The 16,314-nt window shown below is 41.5% G+C and overlaps 1 protein-coding gene across 7 annotated transcripts in view; it reads right to left on the bottom strand.

The window, feature by feature from the left end:
* Window positions 1–792: 792 nt before the first annotated feature.
* The window catches only part of MYO16 (myosin XVI), a 530,294-nt gene continuing 514,772 nt past the window's right edge, over window positions 793–16,314 (bottom strand). For all 7 annotated transcript variants that reach the window (XM_059995825.1, XM_059995821.1, XM_059995826.1 and 4 more), the window contains one exon: window positions 793–2,111. In XM_059995825.1, coding sequence (XP_059851808.1) covers window positions 1,884–2,111 — 228 coding nt within the window. In that variant the 3' untranslated portion in view covers window positions 793–1,883. The remainder of the gene's footprint in view (window positions 2,112–16,314) is intronic.

The following is a 16,314-nucleotide window of genomic DNA, read 5'->3' as shown; positions in this document are numbered from 1 at the left end:
AGGCAGCGAGGCCGGGTGGCTGTCCACGCGGCCCCCCCTGAACTTGTTGGGTGACATCAGTCCTGTTGCCACTTAACCACGTGTCAACTACGTCTTTTAATTTTCTGCATTCTGACGCTTCCACATCTGTCCCTGGCTGAGGCTGAAGGAACTACCCCGCCCAGGGCTGGCCAAGTCCCAGAGATAGAAGACAACCCCGACCCTTCCAGAGCCCACAGCCCATCCACTGCCTTCATCCACCTCTCCCACTCCAGGCCACCATCCCCCCGCCAGGGGCCAGCAACCAGAGGACCAGGGGCAGCCTCTGTGCCCGAGAGGGGCTGAAACCATCCAAACCCGTCAGTCCACACATGCACACCCGCCTCGCCCGTTCCTGCCCAGGAAACCCCAGGAAAAGCTCCAGCCCACCAGCTCCCCTGCTTCCTCTGCCTCTGGCCGCACCCAGGTGCTTCTCCGTGTGGCCCTCCCTGGCTCGGTGTGGGATCTGTGAGCATCACACGCCGTCTTCTCAACGGAAGTCCTCTCCTGATTTACTGGCCTATTAGTATTCCTAAATAATTGACATATTTTTCCTACAACTGACATAGGCCCACCTGGTAGTTATGTAGGAATAACCATAAAAATCTTTCTTTCAAAACAAACCGTAGATCCTAAAGTTTGCAAGATGCTGTGAGAAGAACACACGAACAGAGGTCTCCTCGCCCCTACTGATCTGATCCAGGAACGGAAGTGTTTGTGGAAAACAACAGTGGCACATAAATAACACCACAGAAGAACAGAGTTGTACCCTTTTATTGGCACAGTAACTTTGCCAAGGCTGGTATGAAAACAAAGTTCCAAGGAGCAAGACACCGTGGTCTGAGGCCAACAGAAGCACATGGATAAGCAAGGCGGGTGCATCACAGGAGGGTTGAGGACATAAAGTGGGTGAGACATGCAGTGGAGCTCAGAGAGGACAAGCGTCTTGTGGGGCAGCACCACGGCTCGGACCAGCAAATCTCAGCATGCTTATTGGTACTGCGTAGACCTTTGAATGGATACGCCCCCTGCACACCCCCAGCTATGAATCTGAAGCCATATGCATTTAAGGGGGTGCTGCATCGTTTCCTGTAATCTCTACTGAGGTCAGGGGATGAGATTTCTATAAAGAGCTCACAGTCCGTGTGCCTGGAAACACAGGGCACAGGAAGGAACCGTCTCCTGATCAGTGAATGAAACACAAGACATCGGACTCCGGCCGTACGTTTGCAGAGGTCGGAACGGTGAAGCTAAAACAGCAACACAGCCTCGGGATTTTTCGGTACTCTACATTAAAAAAAACAGGTATGTAGGAAAAGAAAAGTTCTAGAAATGATATTTTTAAAGTCTGTATTTTGAAGAAAGGGAGCACCACCCATTGCATAAAATTATAAAATACAATAACAAACAGGTAAATCATTAACAGGATTGTAATTCCAATAAAACGCAAACACCTACAAATAAAACCTAGGTCCTGGAGAGTGTATGAGAGTAAAATGACTGGAGGGCAAGATGCAAGTGGTCGGACCCTATAAAAACAACTCTGCGGTGTAGAGGTCCCCCTCCGCCATCATCCTCTCCCTGCTCAGCCACACTTTGTCCGGCCTTTCTCTCGCTACCTCGGGGTAGCACGGCCCTAGGACCACAGAGCCTGAAGATCAGAGTGCATCCCCGCAGAACGGATGAGAAAACACAGACACGCACACAGAGACACGCACACTCACACACTCAGGGAATCTCGTGTATTTAACTGGGCTGTCCTGTGCTTTTCGTGTAGATGCGGACAGAGCCCCTAGCATGTACCAGGGGCAGCCTCTGTCTGTGAACCTGGCATCTCCAGGCAGTGAGTCTGCAGTCGGGGCCCATCACAGGGTAGTGTCCCAGAACTTGGGGGGCGGCCTGCCGCAGGAGCCCCCCTCGGGCTTCTTCAGGAGTGTGGGCTTCTTGCACGGAGGTGGCGGAGGTGCCCTGGGCTCCGCGTGGCGCAGGATCTGTGGCCAGTCTCCTCTCTCCTCGCAGAGTTTCCGCCTCCAGTCCAGGAGCTCCCGAAGGGCCACGCTCTCATTCTCGGACAGCCTCAGTTGATGGATTACCTGGGGGACGGAAGCAGGGGGTAAAAAGAGTAGCACCAAATACTGTGAATGAATGAGAAGTATAAGAGCAACACCTGGACGCCAAGGCTCTGATGGGGTGGGAAGAGAGCTTGGACATCCACTCTAGAACCTCCTGGCTCTGCTGCCCTGGGAAACGGCATCCAATGCAGGTCGGCAGTGAACTGCCGAATTAGGACGATGAATGGAACTTGGAAATCAGTTAGGGTAAGTACCCTGGGGAACAGGCGATGTACCTCCAGTGGTACAGGAAAGACTCACATGTCTGTTTGCCCTTTGCCCTCTCTGTTATATACATTCTTACGACATCTTGGACTTTTTCTTCATTGAATATAGGACGATTGTAATTCTGTCTATAATAGATGTTTCTGGATTTCTTCAGCTGCATCCCACTCCAGGATCCACCCCTCTGTCTACGCACAGTTACTAGTCAACACCTTTTAAGGTCATGTGACCCCAACTCTGACCATCATGCGTTAGCCCCAGGAGTCCACAGACATGGGAACTTCAGGGGTCTTTGCAGGAGGGCATCACCGCGTGCAAGTGTATTGGCTGCTCGGTCTGGCTTCCTTGGGGTCCCTGAGGGGAGGCAGAGCTTGCCCCCAGGGACAGCTAGGGCGTGTGGCAGGCTGCAGGCTGTGGGCTCTGCGCTCTGCCAGCAGACAGTCATCTGGAGCAGCTGCATGTGGCAGAAACCAAATTGGCCGTCAGTTCCGTAGTGAGTGTGCTGGCTTCACAAAATGAGATTCTGGACATCAGAACGGGACCACTGGGGGGAATTCAGAGGGAACGAGACGGCCTCAGGGCACCTACTACTTTGTTCCCACATAACTTCCATCCCTTCCATCAAGATAAATGGGAATAAAACAAAGCAGGGCATGGTGGTTGGCTTATGTGAGGAGAGTCACTTGAAAACAGCAAGGCCATCCGTGTTCCATACAATTCTAAAGCCAACACCTTCACCGGGACACCCAAGCCTCTTGTTTACCTGAGGAAGAAGATTTTAAAGCCTAGAATCACAGAAATGGGCTGACTGTCAAGAAACGATGTTAAAACACAGAAGCTGGGGGGTCAAACCCATACCTGAAGTGCATAACTGGATTTCTGGGCTGGTTATTAGCAAAAGGAGTTTCTCCCAATTGAAGCCTAGACAAACAGTGTGCAAAACAGGCCTGTGACCGTCCAATCCCCAAAGCAACCTCCAGGCACTGAGAGAAAGTGAGTGGCCAAAGCAGTATACCCCCCCTTACAAGGGGGTTGCTCCCTAGTCTCCAGGACTGCACCGGAATGACCTGGAAGTCAGAATCCTCCTGCTGGGAGACTCTTGTGGAAGCCAAATTGCCTCTACTGTCAGGGAAGTGAGCCAGGAGAGCCGGGTGGAGGGTGTGCATAAAATTAGTTACTTAGTAGACACTTCAGAATGCTAAAGATGCGTCAGTACTTTTCTAAGCGCCTTACAAATATTAACTCACGCAATGCTCCCAAGAGCTCTACAAAGCGGAGCTAGCATCTGGCAGGTGAGGAAACTGAGGCACAGAGAGGTTAAATCATTTGCCCAAAGTCACACAGAAAATGGTGGAACCAGGCGGGCTGGTTCCAGAGTCCGTCTTCCTATTACCCCACAGTGCCTGTCATTTGCCCAACAGCCGGTGTCCAGGACCTGATATATGCCAAAGACCAGCGTCCCTATATCATCTTCCTCTTTACTTCTTTTTCTCATTGGGATTTGCGTGAAATCTGTGTGTTTCTTTCACTAACATCTCTTAGTTCCTCTGTTTTCTCCACCAGTGGATGCTGTGTTGAATCGCCTCAGGTAGAAAACATCATCAGTAGTGTTGGTTTACACACAATGCTTAGCGTGCAATTAGAAATTACTATACATGGGAAGAGACAAGGAAATCTACCCCAAATCAAAAGATAAAACAGATTCACAGATGATCCAGGTTTAGAGTTAGCAGATAAAGACTTTAAAAATCCTGTGATTAAATGTTTAAAAGAACAGAGAAAAAGATGGACAAATAAAAAAATAGAAGAGTAGACATAAACAGTAAAAGGAGTAGCAGAAGTACTGATAGAAGAGATATAAAGAAAATGGCAAAGCAATATTCAGAGATAAGTTTCCAAAACTTGTGAATGGCACCTACATACATATTAAGAAGTTTGGAAAAGGCACGATAAATACACTCCACCACCAACAATAAGAAAAGAAGGCAGATCATATTAAAAAGGCCAAAGGTCAATGACAAAAAAAAATGTTTTCAAAATCTACAAGAAAAAACGCAATACCTTCAAAGGAGCAACAATGAGAATGGAAGCTGACTCCTAAACAGAAATACTGGAAGCCAGCAAACAATGAATCACAAGTTAAAGTACTGAAAGGAAGTAATTCAACCTGTAGGATTCTAGACTCAAAAAAAAAAAATCCCTTAAAAATGAAAGTGAAACAAAATGTTATTGGACAAACAAGAACGAGGAAGTTTGCTATCACAGGTCTTGACTATTTTTTTTAAGGTGAAGAAAATGATCCTAGATGGAAAAAAAAAAAAAGGAAATTTAAGAGAGGATTAAGGACACTGGAATTAAATCCATGGGTAAATACGAGTTATGCGTTTGGAAAACGTCTTATAGACTTTAAGTCATATGTAGAACAACGCGCCAACCCTAACTGCAAAAGTCAGGAGGGGTTACATGGAGTTCAGAGGTTCTGAGGTTCTAGCAGTATTAGGGAAATGACAGAAGTAATACAATTTAAGAGGAAAGAAATCAAGGCTTCATGCTTTATTCTCTAGGCACGTACAAAAAGAATAATGATAGAATGTGTCATTAACAAATTATTATGAAATAATAAATTTCAATTCATCTAAAAGAAAGATGCAAGTATCTACATCTGTATCTATAAATGGAGGTCAATTCCGAACAAAACAGTGAAGCGTAAAAACGGAATCCAAGTCTCCACCCTGCAGTTGATGCTGCTCGTCTGCAGCCGGCTGGCATGTGCTGTATTTATTCTCATGCTGTCGTGACCACACGCTCTGTCCTCTTATCAAGCACAAAATACACCTATGCTATAGTTATCCTCAACCCTAAACTCTTTTCAGCAGCTTTTCATAATGACCAAAACTATACACTAGGTGTGACCCTCTGCTAAGACCTTCGTTAACAGGAAAGATTTAGAGATTGAGTCACTCCACAGAAGCAGCCCGATCTGCTGAGAGTGACTTTCAGCAGCTGCTGATCTGAATTAGGCTTGTGGGGAGCGATTTTGACATAAAATGTCCCAAATCCCCTGAGTCACGGCTTCGCTGAAAAAAAAAAAAATGCTCTCTATCCTTTCAAAGCTTCTCGACGTTTACTAAAAATATCTGAATTCCCAAGCACATTATAAAAGGTGAAACTTATACACACAAAGCATTAGAAAGCACTTTCTTAATGAGGGTATTGATGTCCTGAATAATGTAGTGGGTACAGAACACCATCTTTGAATCCACCACCAAGAGCTCTCCAAGCTTCCTTGATAAGCAAAAATTTGACTGATGTTTGCAATAATCAAACTAATGCTCAGAATACACTCTCCTTTTGAGAGATCCCATGAAACTTTGTATTACAGAGATTAATAGGTATTGAGTAAACTCTAATAGGTATAGAAAGATAGTTGCTGGAATGGCAGAAATGAGATGCTAAAATATTAACATTATTGATCTCCATTTTAAAAAAACACAAAGAATCTTCACAGGTTATGCCTTAAATGAAGGTTAAAATTCTGTGTAAGGATATTTGATAGGTCACTACTTTCAACACAATGAAGTTCAAAGGGTAGTTTAAAAAATTGATCTGTGAGACAATAAACGGATCAGAAGATGAAGACAGGATGCCCTGACTAATGATGTTTAATCTGCTTTATTTAGGTTTATTAAATGTATCAGGTTATGAGGCACAAGAGTCATATTTGTCACAGGCAGTGAAAGAGTTTTACTATTTTAGAAGAGCGACCAAATACAACTATGAATGTTTTTTAAGTTGTGGTCAAGTAACAGGTGAGGAATAAAAAAGTATCTGCGATATTATCTAGCACGGTAAAAACATCTAAATCAGTGTTTTGTCATTCTTTAAATTTCATGTCCTATTCGTAGTAACAAAAACCATTACAGCTTCCCTTACCATTATTTGTTATTTCACAACAAGTTAAATATTATCATTAAAACGGCAATAATGATTTTGTAACACAAAATAGCTTTGGTATCGAAAGGGAACCATTTCTTTTCATAAAGAGAAGTGACTCTGGGGCTTAAGGATGCCGCTGGCAGTGTGGGTCTGGAGTCAGCTGGCTTCACCCAGGTCTCATTGATCCTGATTTATTCGGAGATTAAAGGATGTCTTATTGGTGTCTTTTAACTTAAGTCGTGCTCCCCATTGCTTTAAAAGATGTGTATCTACAGCCCATGCCACCACTTCGGATAGTTACTTCCTTACTTATTTTCTTTTCTGGCATGTTGTATAGACCAGTGTTTGTACATGAAAACATTCTCTTTCAGAACCAGACGGCAAGAGCTGTAGTTGGGAAAGTAAGAAGTGTTCCACACCTAGGAACCTCTGGGCTCTACGTGGCATTACCTCTGTGTGCCATGAAAATGACTGAACCCTGCTTTTAAAGGAATTTTTAGACATGCCAATGACATCAGTGCCTTGACATGCTGCACGGGGCATGGAGATGGGGTAGGTCCACGAGCGGGAGGTTTTTTGAAAAATTATTTTTCACTGTTTACCTGGGGAAGGGGGCTGTATGGAGGAAGGTCTGGAGAGACTTCACAGAGGTGGTAGCTGTGATGTGAATTTTGAAAAACGAAATGGGCCCCGGGTAGAAAGGGGGAGAGAAGGCACTTCCACGGGGCTTGATGTAGACAAGCACCAGGAATGACACTGAACTTCATTCTCTAACAGGGAATCACACACCCACGGGGACTTTGATTCTGGTGTGAGCAGGGGTGGGATGGTTGACAAACCAGGACGCTCTAGCCAGGGCGCCCGGGCTGGGATCCTGAATCTGGCACCTAATGGTTGTGTGACCTTGAGCAAGCCCATCAGCCTCCTCACCTGTAAAGCGGGTGCACGGTGATCATCTACCTCAAAAGGACGGATCCGGGGTACTTAAGAGCGCCCTAAAAATGTAACGAGTGCTCTATAAATGTGGGCGATTATGATTGCGTCATGGTTAACTCTTTGACTTGAGAAAATCCCTAAACATTCTGAACTATGATTATGCTGATGACTCAATCAGATAATGTTAAAGGAAAGTACTTCTCACAATTTGTGGCCCTATAAAAATATACAGTAGTCTTTTCCTTCCTTAGTAACGAGAAGATTTCAAAATACTGAGCAACACACTAGACTGATAACATAACTAGGATTTATATATGATTTACAACTAAAGAAAGTTATGCAAGAAGAAGATCTAGACGTTTTTTGAATTTCAGAGTAAGATATAAAGGGCAGTAGTGAGTAGTTTAAACAACAGTTAAATGTTTTGGAAACTGGGATTTGTATATGTATTTTCAGGGGTCCTCAAGTTCTTGGGACAGCCTAAAATTTTTTGCTTTTTTATTTGTATGTGCTTTGGATCACTTGAATACCTACTTTTTAAGCTAGCGCTCAGTGAGATTTAATTTTCTGACTTCGTATGTTATTTACAAGCAGATTGACACAGGTAATATTGTTTATATTGTTTCAGGTTAATGAGAAAAAGATAGATGGATTTGATATTCAAATAAGGCACTTTCCTCCAATAAAAAGCTAAGTGATTTGACATCGTAGGGTAGGCTGCCTAGCAGTTCAACTAGAAGTGATAGACTGGGATTAATCAAAGGTAAAAGATGGCAGATCCGTACCAAAGTTCATGCATTTGAGTCAGTACCAGATTCATATTTTCAACAGTAATTTCATCTAAAGAAAATCATACCTAACATAAATGTTGTGAATTTTAATGTTTTCTTGCTTTTGTAGGTTTTTGTTTCACTCAATTTGTAAATTGGCTTTGATTTTATAGCTGTAGTAAAAGCTAAAAGGATAAAGAGATTTTACAGTAATGACATGTGTATACACTTAATTAACATTATAGTGAAATAATTTAAGAAATGTTAAGAGTCAAGGATGAATTTTTATTATTTAAAAAGGGTCATATATATTATAATATGCAAGTGGGGGAAAAATGCTGATCTAAGTGGGTAGAATTCCCCGTGAGTAAAATTAGTCCCTGTTTGACAAGACTATGGGTGTCCTTTAGAGTCTAAAACTGGTAAATTAGTAAATTAATCTCTGCCCAGCACAGTGCATTCAATGCACTTACGTAGAGGGTCTGGATGGAGTCAGTGTATGAATGCCAAGATGCATGTTTGAGAAAAGGGACAAATGTCATCACAGTGTATCAGACTTGTGGTTTCACTTTTTTGTAAACTTGGGGGGCAATTGAGCACCACACCTCCATCAGTTCCTGGGAAGGGAAAGGAAGAGAGAGCCTTTGAGCAATGCCAGATGGACTGTGGATGAATTCTCAGACTTGAGATGTAATTCACATCTCACGGATTCAGATAAGACCCTTTCAAACACTGTAAAGCCCTGGGAATGTACTCAAAATGCTCTGCTGCTCCGAAATCACACAGGGTGTGAGGTGCCCCGGACTCATTAGTTACTCTGAATTCAGACCTGCCTACATGGGTTTGAATGGTTGGTGAGAGGGGTCATTGAAGAGCGTGGGACGGTCACCCTAGACTTCAGGGTGGCCAAACGATGCAATGCCTCAAGCCATCAAACAGGCTTATCCTATTCTACTGTCTGAATGTGTGTCCCCCAGATTCACATGTTGGGGTCCTACACCCAAAGTGATGGTATTTGGAATAAGGCTTTTGGGAGGTGATTGGGTCATGAGGGTGGAGCCCTCATGAATGGGATTAGTGCTCTTATAAAAGAGACCTCACAGAGCTCCCTCACCCCTTCTGCCCTGTAAGGGCACAGCCAGAAGTCTGTGACCTGAGAAACAGACTTCACCCAACCACTCTGGCACCCTGATCTCAGACTTCCAGCCTCCAGAACTGTGAGAAATAGAATTCTGTTGTTTATAAGACACCCAGTCTGTGGCATTTTGTTACAGCAGCCAGAATGGACTAAGACATCTTATGCCCAGAATTATTATTTTTGGGTGTCATGGGGAAAATGGTACTATTCTATAACAGGTGCAAAACTCAGGCTTCTAGAAAAGGGCACACACTCTCTGTCAGCTTAAATGTCTTTGAAAACAAATTGTTTGGTGGAGGATCTAATAATACACTTGGAAATTATTCTGTGGTTTTTATTTGAAAATTTGACACCTGGAAGAGATCTGGAAACTTCAGAGCTTAGGGTCCACTTGGATTAAGTATTTCCTGGGAGCTGGGATAATGTGACTCTTCCAACACCACTGGAAAGCAACACCTGAGGCACTGCAGGTAGGCTGCACTTAAGGGGTGGTCAGCATTTTAAATTGACACCCTCCTGTCAGTTTAGACCCCCTAAAACGTGGCCTGGCTTGCATATATAGCCCCACTCTCTCCCTTCTGCCCTTATGGAAGGATCGAGCAAGGGAGAAGCTAAGGCATCCATGTTCAGTAAACAGGCATGCCTCTCATCAGCCCATGTCAAGCTCCCAGAACATGTGAACAGACACAAAGATGATCACAGTCTGAAGTCAATTCCCTATGGGCTAGGATCCTCGTCCTGGAACAAAATCCCTTCCTTTCAGCAGATTTTTAACAAGAAGATTCCTTCATTGAAATTAATCCTTAGAAAATAGTGTTACTTAAGACACCGGTGATTACGACCTGAACAACTCAGGATGGGGTTAAAAATAATGTGTGTTTTTCCCCCTGTTATTGAGAAAAGTCTTGTTGATTTGGTATTTAAAAGACATGAATCTAGACTCCATCCTCTTCACCACCCCCCAACTCCAGGTTTGTGAACTCTTTTGTGTCTTCTAACGTCTAGGAGACGGCAATTAGACGTGAAGATAGAATTTGACTAAGTGACCTCTTGCAAGTTCTACATCCCTAAGTGGGACTTTTATAATCTGTGCACTTACCTTCAGGGGTTAAAAACCACAAAATCTCTCACAACCCAGAGGGAAGCACAACATTATGTAAAGGCTTAATGAGGTTTATTACATATATATCTACTTGCTAATTTTTAATGGTTTTCTATTGTGTCATTAACAGAGTCCTATGACATGAACTAATTAAAAAATGAGATACAAATTTTCTTCACTTCCTGTGGTTATGCATTTCTATGAATAATATTAATAAATGTAAATTAATAATTTGCTGCTGATTTTTACCTTAAGTCTTTCCCTTCTAGGATAAAAATAGTATTTGTTAAATAATTCATATGTAAAATCATGTTGCTGTTCATTTGTCACAGCATTGATTTTTCTATTGACTATTCACCCAAAGGTGAAAAGAGGCATTTACTGACATTTATGGAAATTAAAAGAAGACAGCCTCTTGGCTGACTGAATAGTGAATATCAGTGTTTCAAATGCAAATTCCATTTCCACTCATGCTAACAACATGTTGGAGGAAAAGCATTAAAAAATGAAATTTGAAAATCAGTCTATAAAACCGAAGTTTACCTAAATAGATCCCAATGACATGGCTTAAAATGAAATTTGATTCAAAAAGTCTCTGATTAAAGGGTTGTGTATCTTTAGAAAAAAAAATCAAGAAAATGATCTGAGAGCAAAACAGCATTTCTGGTTTAGGCAGAAGAGAGTTGATCCCTCTTAATTCAGAAATAGTCATTTAGACAGCAATCCAATTAAGTTCTTTCTTGCTATTTTGTCTCCTTTTTCGCCTACGGGTTAAAAAAGGGAAAATATTCCTTAAAAGGAACAGGTTCTATTGGAAACAAGAGTATATCTGGACAACAGGCAGTGAGGGAAGGAAGAGAGGATTTTAATTTTTTCACCTTATCTGTGCAAGTTGATTTCTTTAAAAAAAATTAACCACCGTCCTTTATTTTTATAATAAGTAATATTATATTGGAGCACATTTAATATAATTTAAATGGACAGCTATTTGCATTTTGAGCTGATTTTAAGTCCATAGCTAAGAATAAAAATCGAATCTGATGAGTGGATGCATGTTTCTTCCTACCGATGGAAAGTTATAAAATAGAAATTCATGATTGTGCATCACACAACAATTAATTTGTGACATTTCAGGATATGGATTTTGTATGAGTTCTGGTCTCTTACCTCAATTCACTTAAAAACATGGCAGTACCAGTATTAGTGACTAGAAGATTGTAGCAAAAACTAATAGCATATATTTAGAGTACATTTATAGTAATGACATATTACATTAATGGGTTCAAATACAGAGAATACATGGAAAATATAAATCTATTATAATGGAAACATAGAAAGTAAGAGTATTACAATTCCTTTAAAAGTATTTTTCTTGGGATTATATGGGAGGCTCACTGCAAATACCAGGAGGTATTATTAAGGACAAATAATCTACTAGATTTTCTGTCTCTAAAGAATAAGTCTGTTTATAAAATTTGCTTGTTCAAAAATCTTCAATGCTGCTGCCTTGCTCTAGCCTAAAGAGTCAAGTCCACACACCTTAGCATGTTACAGAAAACCCTGTATTTTCTGACCACACTAATTATTCCAGCTTCATCATCACTCACCCTCACATAGACTCTATACGTCAATTCAATCAGATGTACCCAGAACACCGTCTGTAATTCTATTTATCTTCTCTGTAACAGTCCCAGTTTGTATGCCCAGATACAGAAAGCTCTAAGGTTTCCAGAGCCCATTTCAAGCATCACCTTCATGATCTTGTTTCATATTCTTAAAGCATTGTCACAGGTTATTCTAGTAAAATCTCATAACCATGTGAAATAAGCAGGTTAAGGATTATTAGCCTCTTTTCATAGATGCTGAAATTCATCTTTAAAGCCCAAACTCACTTGGCTAGTCAGTGGTAGAGTCTGGATTCAAACCCAAGTACATTGAGTTTAGTCGACCTTCTTAATCACGTTGACTTCCAAGAAGTTTTTCTTGTCTGCTAATCAATGAACACATGTGCTTTCAATGATTATGAGACAGAAAGCGCCGTGATGGGGTCCATGGGACTGAGAATCGCGCGGTATGACCTGCTCCCTCAAGAGGCTTTCATCTGAGTATGAGCAACAGGACATAAAAACGTAAAGAGTCAGATGAACAAACAAGCTTAAACAGGACGTCAGCACAAAAACTTCATGAGGAAGCACAGCATTAACTGATTAATAAATTACAGACGCAATGACTGTTGTTGGGATACAGAGGAGACATGACGCATTTCAAAGTCAGTATGGCCAAGAGATTTCTGTTGGGCTGTGGGATTTGTTTTGGACTAAAAGGATGAGTCGGACACACAAAGAAGAAAGGCAACTTGGGTCGAGTGGGATAAGGAATGGTGTCCACACTTTTGTTCACGTCTACATCGACAATGACCGAAAAACAAAAGAGAGAGAAAACACTGTGCCATGTGGTATACAACTTGAGAGTTAGCTTTGAACTAGTCATGCAGATGTGAATAAGTCAGAAAGGAGATAAGATATAGGTATGAAAGTGAGGAAAGCAAGGGTCACGACCATGGCAGATAAGCACTCCACAGCCTCCAGAGGATGGAGGGTCCAAGTCCAAGGATACTTAACCTCACTGTCCAAACGGCCAGTATCTTCACTTGCATTGCTGTGTAGGGCACAGTTTACCTGTTAACTTATTCATTCCTCAAAATACTTATTTCCGGAAACAATCACAATCTGTGTTATGGTATTAAATATAATTAAATAAGAATGAGGAAAACCACTTCGTGAAACTGAATGCTAATAAAACTATGAGCCCAATCCAGATGGATTTTAAGAATCAACTATATTTAAGAAAGGGGCATAGTTTAGCATGGGGGAAACATCTTCTCTGTCCTCAACCTTGAGTCTCCTCCGAAGTTTAGTTACCAGTTAGAGCCACCTGCTTGAGAATGAGAGATAAGAGAGGCAATTCCTTCTAATCATTAAATGCACAAATAGGTCCTAAGAGTATTAGACCATTTCTTCAGGATGCCCAGTTTATTATAGGAGTCTCACTTTATCCCTGAGTAAAATAAATTCTATTGATTTGGAGGGATTTCTGTGTGACCAGTTGTTAAGAATTACAAGCCTTGCTTTTACATATTTATGACTCGGTGGGAGCACCAGTGATCATCATTTTGTATTAAAATGTCTGATAAGCAACATTCCAATAATCCTATCATCAGAAGACATGAACAGGCATGATTTTTACCACCTTAAAGAATAAAGATGGCTAAATAATAATGGAAGCTAAACTTAGTGAATTAAGGACTATAAATAATGCTCAGTAGCAACCCCTGAAACATTAGGCCAAATAAATGAGAAAGGTACCAGTTTACATTACCCAAGATGCTGTAACAGGCAAACCACAAATACCAGTGGATTGACACAAAATCCACCCATTTTAGCCTTGTTCATGTTAAGGCTAAAATGGGTGTTTCTGATCAGTGGATGGATGACCTCCACGTTGTCACAATTGTACTCTGCATCTTCCTGGGTCTTGGAGTATTGTGTATCCAGCTTTCGGATGGGAAAGGGCATAAAGCATTCACAGTCCAAGGGAGGTTTGCATGGGCCAAGGCTGGAGGAAGCTCACATCAGTACTCCTGCTCCATTGGCTGTATCTCAGTCACATGACCACTCCCAATCACAAGCATGCTGGGAAACGTAGTCTAGCTAGGCACTTCCAAAGAAATGGATTTGGTGGGCACTGTGTCTGCCAGGGGTGGTGCCTAGGGGTCAATGACTGTGTCTTTAAGACACAGTCATTGCAAAGCATGCGGGTACAAACGCTAGAGAAAATAGAGAAAGGAAAAGAGATGTCAGGAAGCATTAGAAAGGAAAATAGACAAGATTCTGCCAAAGTAGGCAACATACAAGAGCAGGTCTTTTTAATCAAGACTCCTTTCCCAAAATAGATATTAAAAATCACCTGCAAGTGTATACAATTAATTTGAATCCACTTGGGCTTCAAAATCTAGGCTTTTTATGTCATTGACTTTATGACACTTCTCCCAATATCATAGTTCATCTGTTTTAGAACCTATTTCTGACTCTGTCAGAAATGACAGTTTCAAATAATAGTGTAATCATAGAAATCAGAGAAAAATCAGGTCTTGGAGGTCTACTAAGGTCATAAAATACATTCCTTTACCAAGGTTGGCTAGATTACATTTCAGCACCATGGAAAACTTTCTGTTCCTTTAGCCTAAATTTTTCTTTCAAAGTTGTCAGGCCCCATTAATGTACAGAGTAGTACACTTAATAAGTCAGAAACTCTGGGGCCCAGGTTCCCAGGTATCAATCTTCCAGTTCTCTGTATCTGGAGCAGGAACAGAGCTATTTGTCTTATATTTTCCACTTATAAAAAAGGCAAACCTGGTTAACGGTTTTGAAGAAAGACAAGGTAATACAGTCATAACTGGGATTGTACATTTAGCCTCTTGCTGTCGTTTATAACTTAAAAGTTCCCTTTTTCTAGAATTAACACTTATAGCTAATGGTAATTTCTACTGCTCTTCAAGGAGACATCTAGCCATACTGCAGAATGGAGTTACTCCATTCCAGCCACGCTGGCCATCTTGCGATCCAGGCCGGCTCCTGTCCAGGGTCTTTGCTCCTTCCCCACCTGGAGTGCTCCCCTGACCTCAGCCTGCAGAGATATCACAAGACCCTTCTCCTTTTTAAAAACATAGTCACCATGTATACTTCAACAAAACAAACAAACAAAAAACACATAGTCACAATTCTGCGTTCTCGTTCCTTTCATATTTCTTAAAATTGATTTTTCCTCATTGATAATAGTCATTGTCGTCACTGGAAAAACATTCTGCATTTAAATACATTTAGGATACACATACGGTGCAATTCTATGAAGGAAAACATACAAACTATAGGATTTGTCTGTGTTATTTTCCAAGCTTCTATATATCTATACAGGACATGTCCCTTTCCTGTTGAAAACACGGCCATTTAACTCTTAACCATAAAATTAATTTACTGCCTTCATTGCTTGCCCATAATATGGAAGTCACGAGTGGTGCATACTGATTTCCCGAAACCTCAGCTGTGGGAAGAGCTTTCTATGATAGATCTCCTTCGGTTTGTAGCTTACAAGTGAAATACACGTATTTCCTTTGGAAATGGTTATCTAATTTCTATTCCCCATCATGTGTTTTAGAATTACCCCCTTAACATTAAAGGAAAAGTGTCTACATTTTGTTATTTTATCTAACACACTGTTTCTTTTCCATGCCACAATATAGTTCAAGCAGTCCATGTGACAAATAAAATGAATACAGAAAGAAGGCATTGGGTTTACTGAGTGCTCTGCAAACTCTTCATTTCTTTGATATGTGACATTACAAAAAGGCTCCTTTGATGGTTCAGTAAAACAAACCACAGAACAATTCGCTTCTTGGTGTGGATCGACTGCATATTGATTCTGTTAGGGCTTTCACTGGCGGCTGTGACGGAAGGGAGTAGATATTTATTAAGCTCTCAGGCCCTGGATTGCCACTATTTTATCAGAAACCATCCATGATTTCTTACATTGAATATTTGAATATTACAGATATGAAGAACAACTTTTAGTGCTCTTTTAAAAAGCCAAAGAATATTTTAAAAAGTTTGGCAAGAGATACAATAAATGGCCACAACGAAGATCGAAGATTGTAAACCACACGATATTACTGGGCAGAACAGATAGATGAGAGGAATAGAATGTCAGGAAGTGAAACCTGGTAAAGTTAAAATGAGAATGTAAATACAAATTAACTATGCTCAAGTAAAAAGTAATCTCATTTTTCAATGTCAAGTGTGGACCCCTAAACAGATGTGTAAATAGCGATTTTATGCCGAGGGCAAGCACTGAGCGCTTTATTTCATCCATCCTCTCTGCTGCCCTCCTGCCTTCCGGCCTGCCCTCTTCTGCTCTGCTCAGGCTTTCGCTCTATTTATAATCCGTGGGCTCCCTGTGTCAGGTTACCTGGCCCCCTGAGTCAGCATTGCAGTCTCAGCACAAACACGAACAGGTCCCTCTAGG

This window comes from Delphinus delphis, chromosome 18 (assembly GCF_949987515.2).
Source record: "Delphinus delphis chromosome 18, mDelDel1.2, whole genome shotgun sequence".
In the NCBI taxonomy this organism is placed as follows: Eukaryota; Metazoa; Chordata; class Mammalia; order Artiodactyla; family Delphinidae; genus Delphinus; species Delphinus delphis.
The sequence above is the reverse complement of the archived record's forward strand: the minus strand, read 5'-3'. Positions and strand labels throughout refer to the sequence as shown.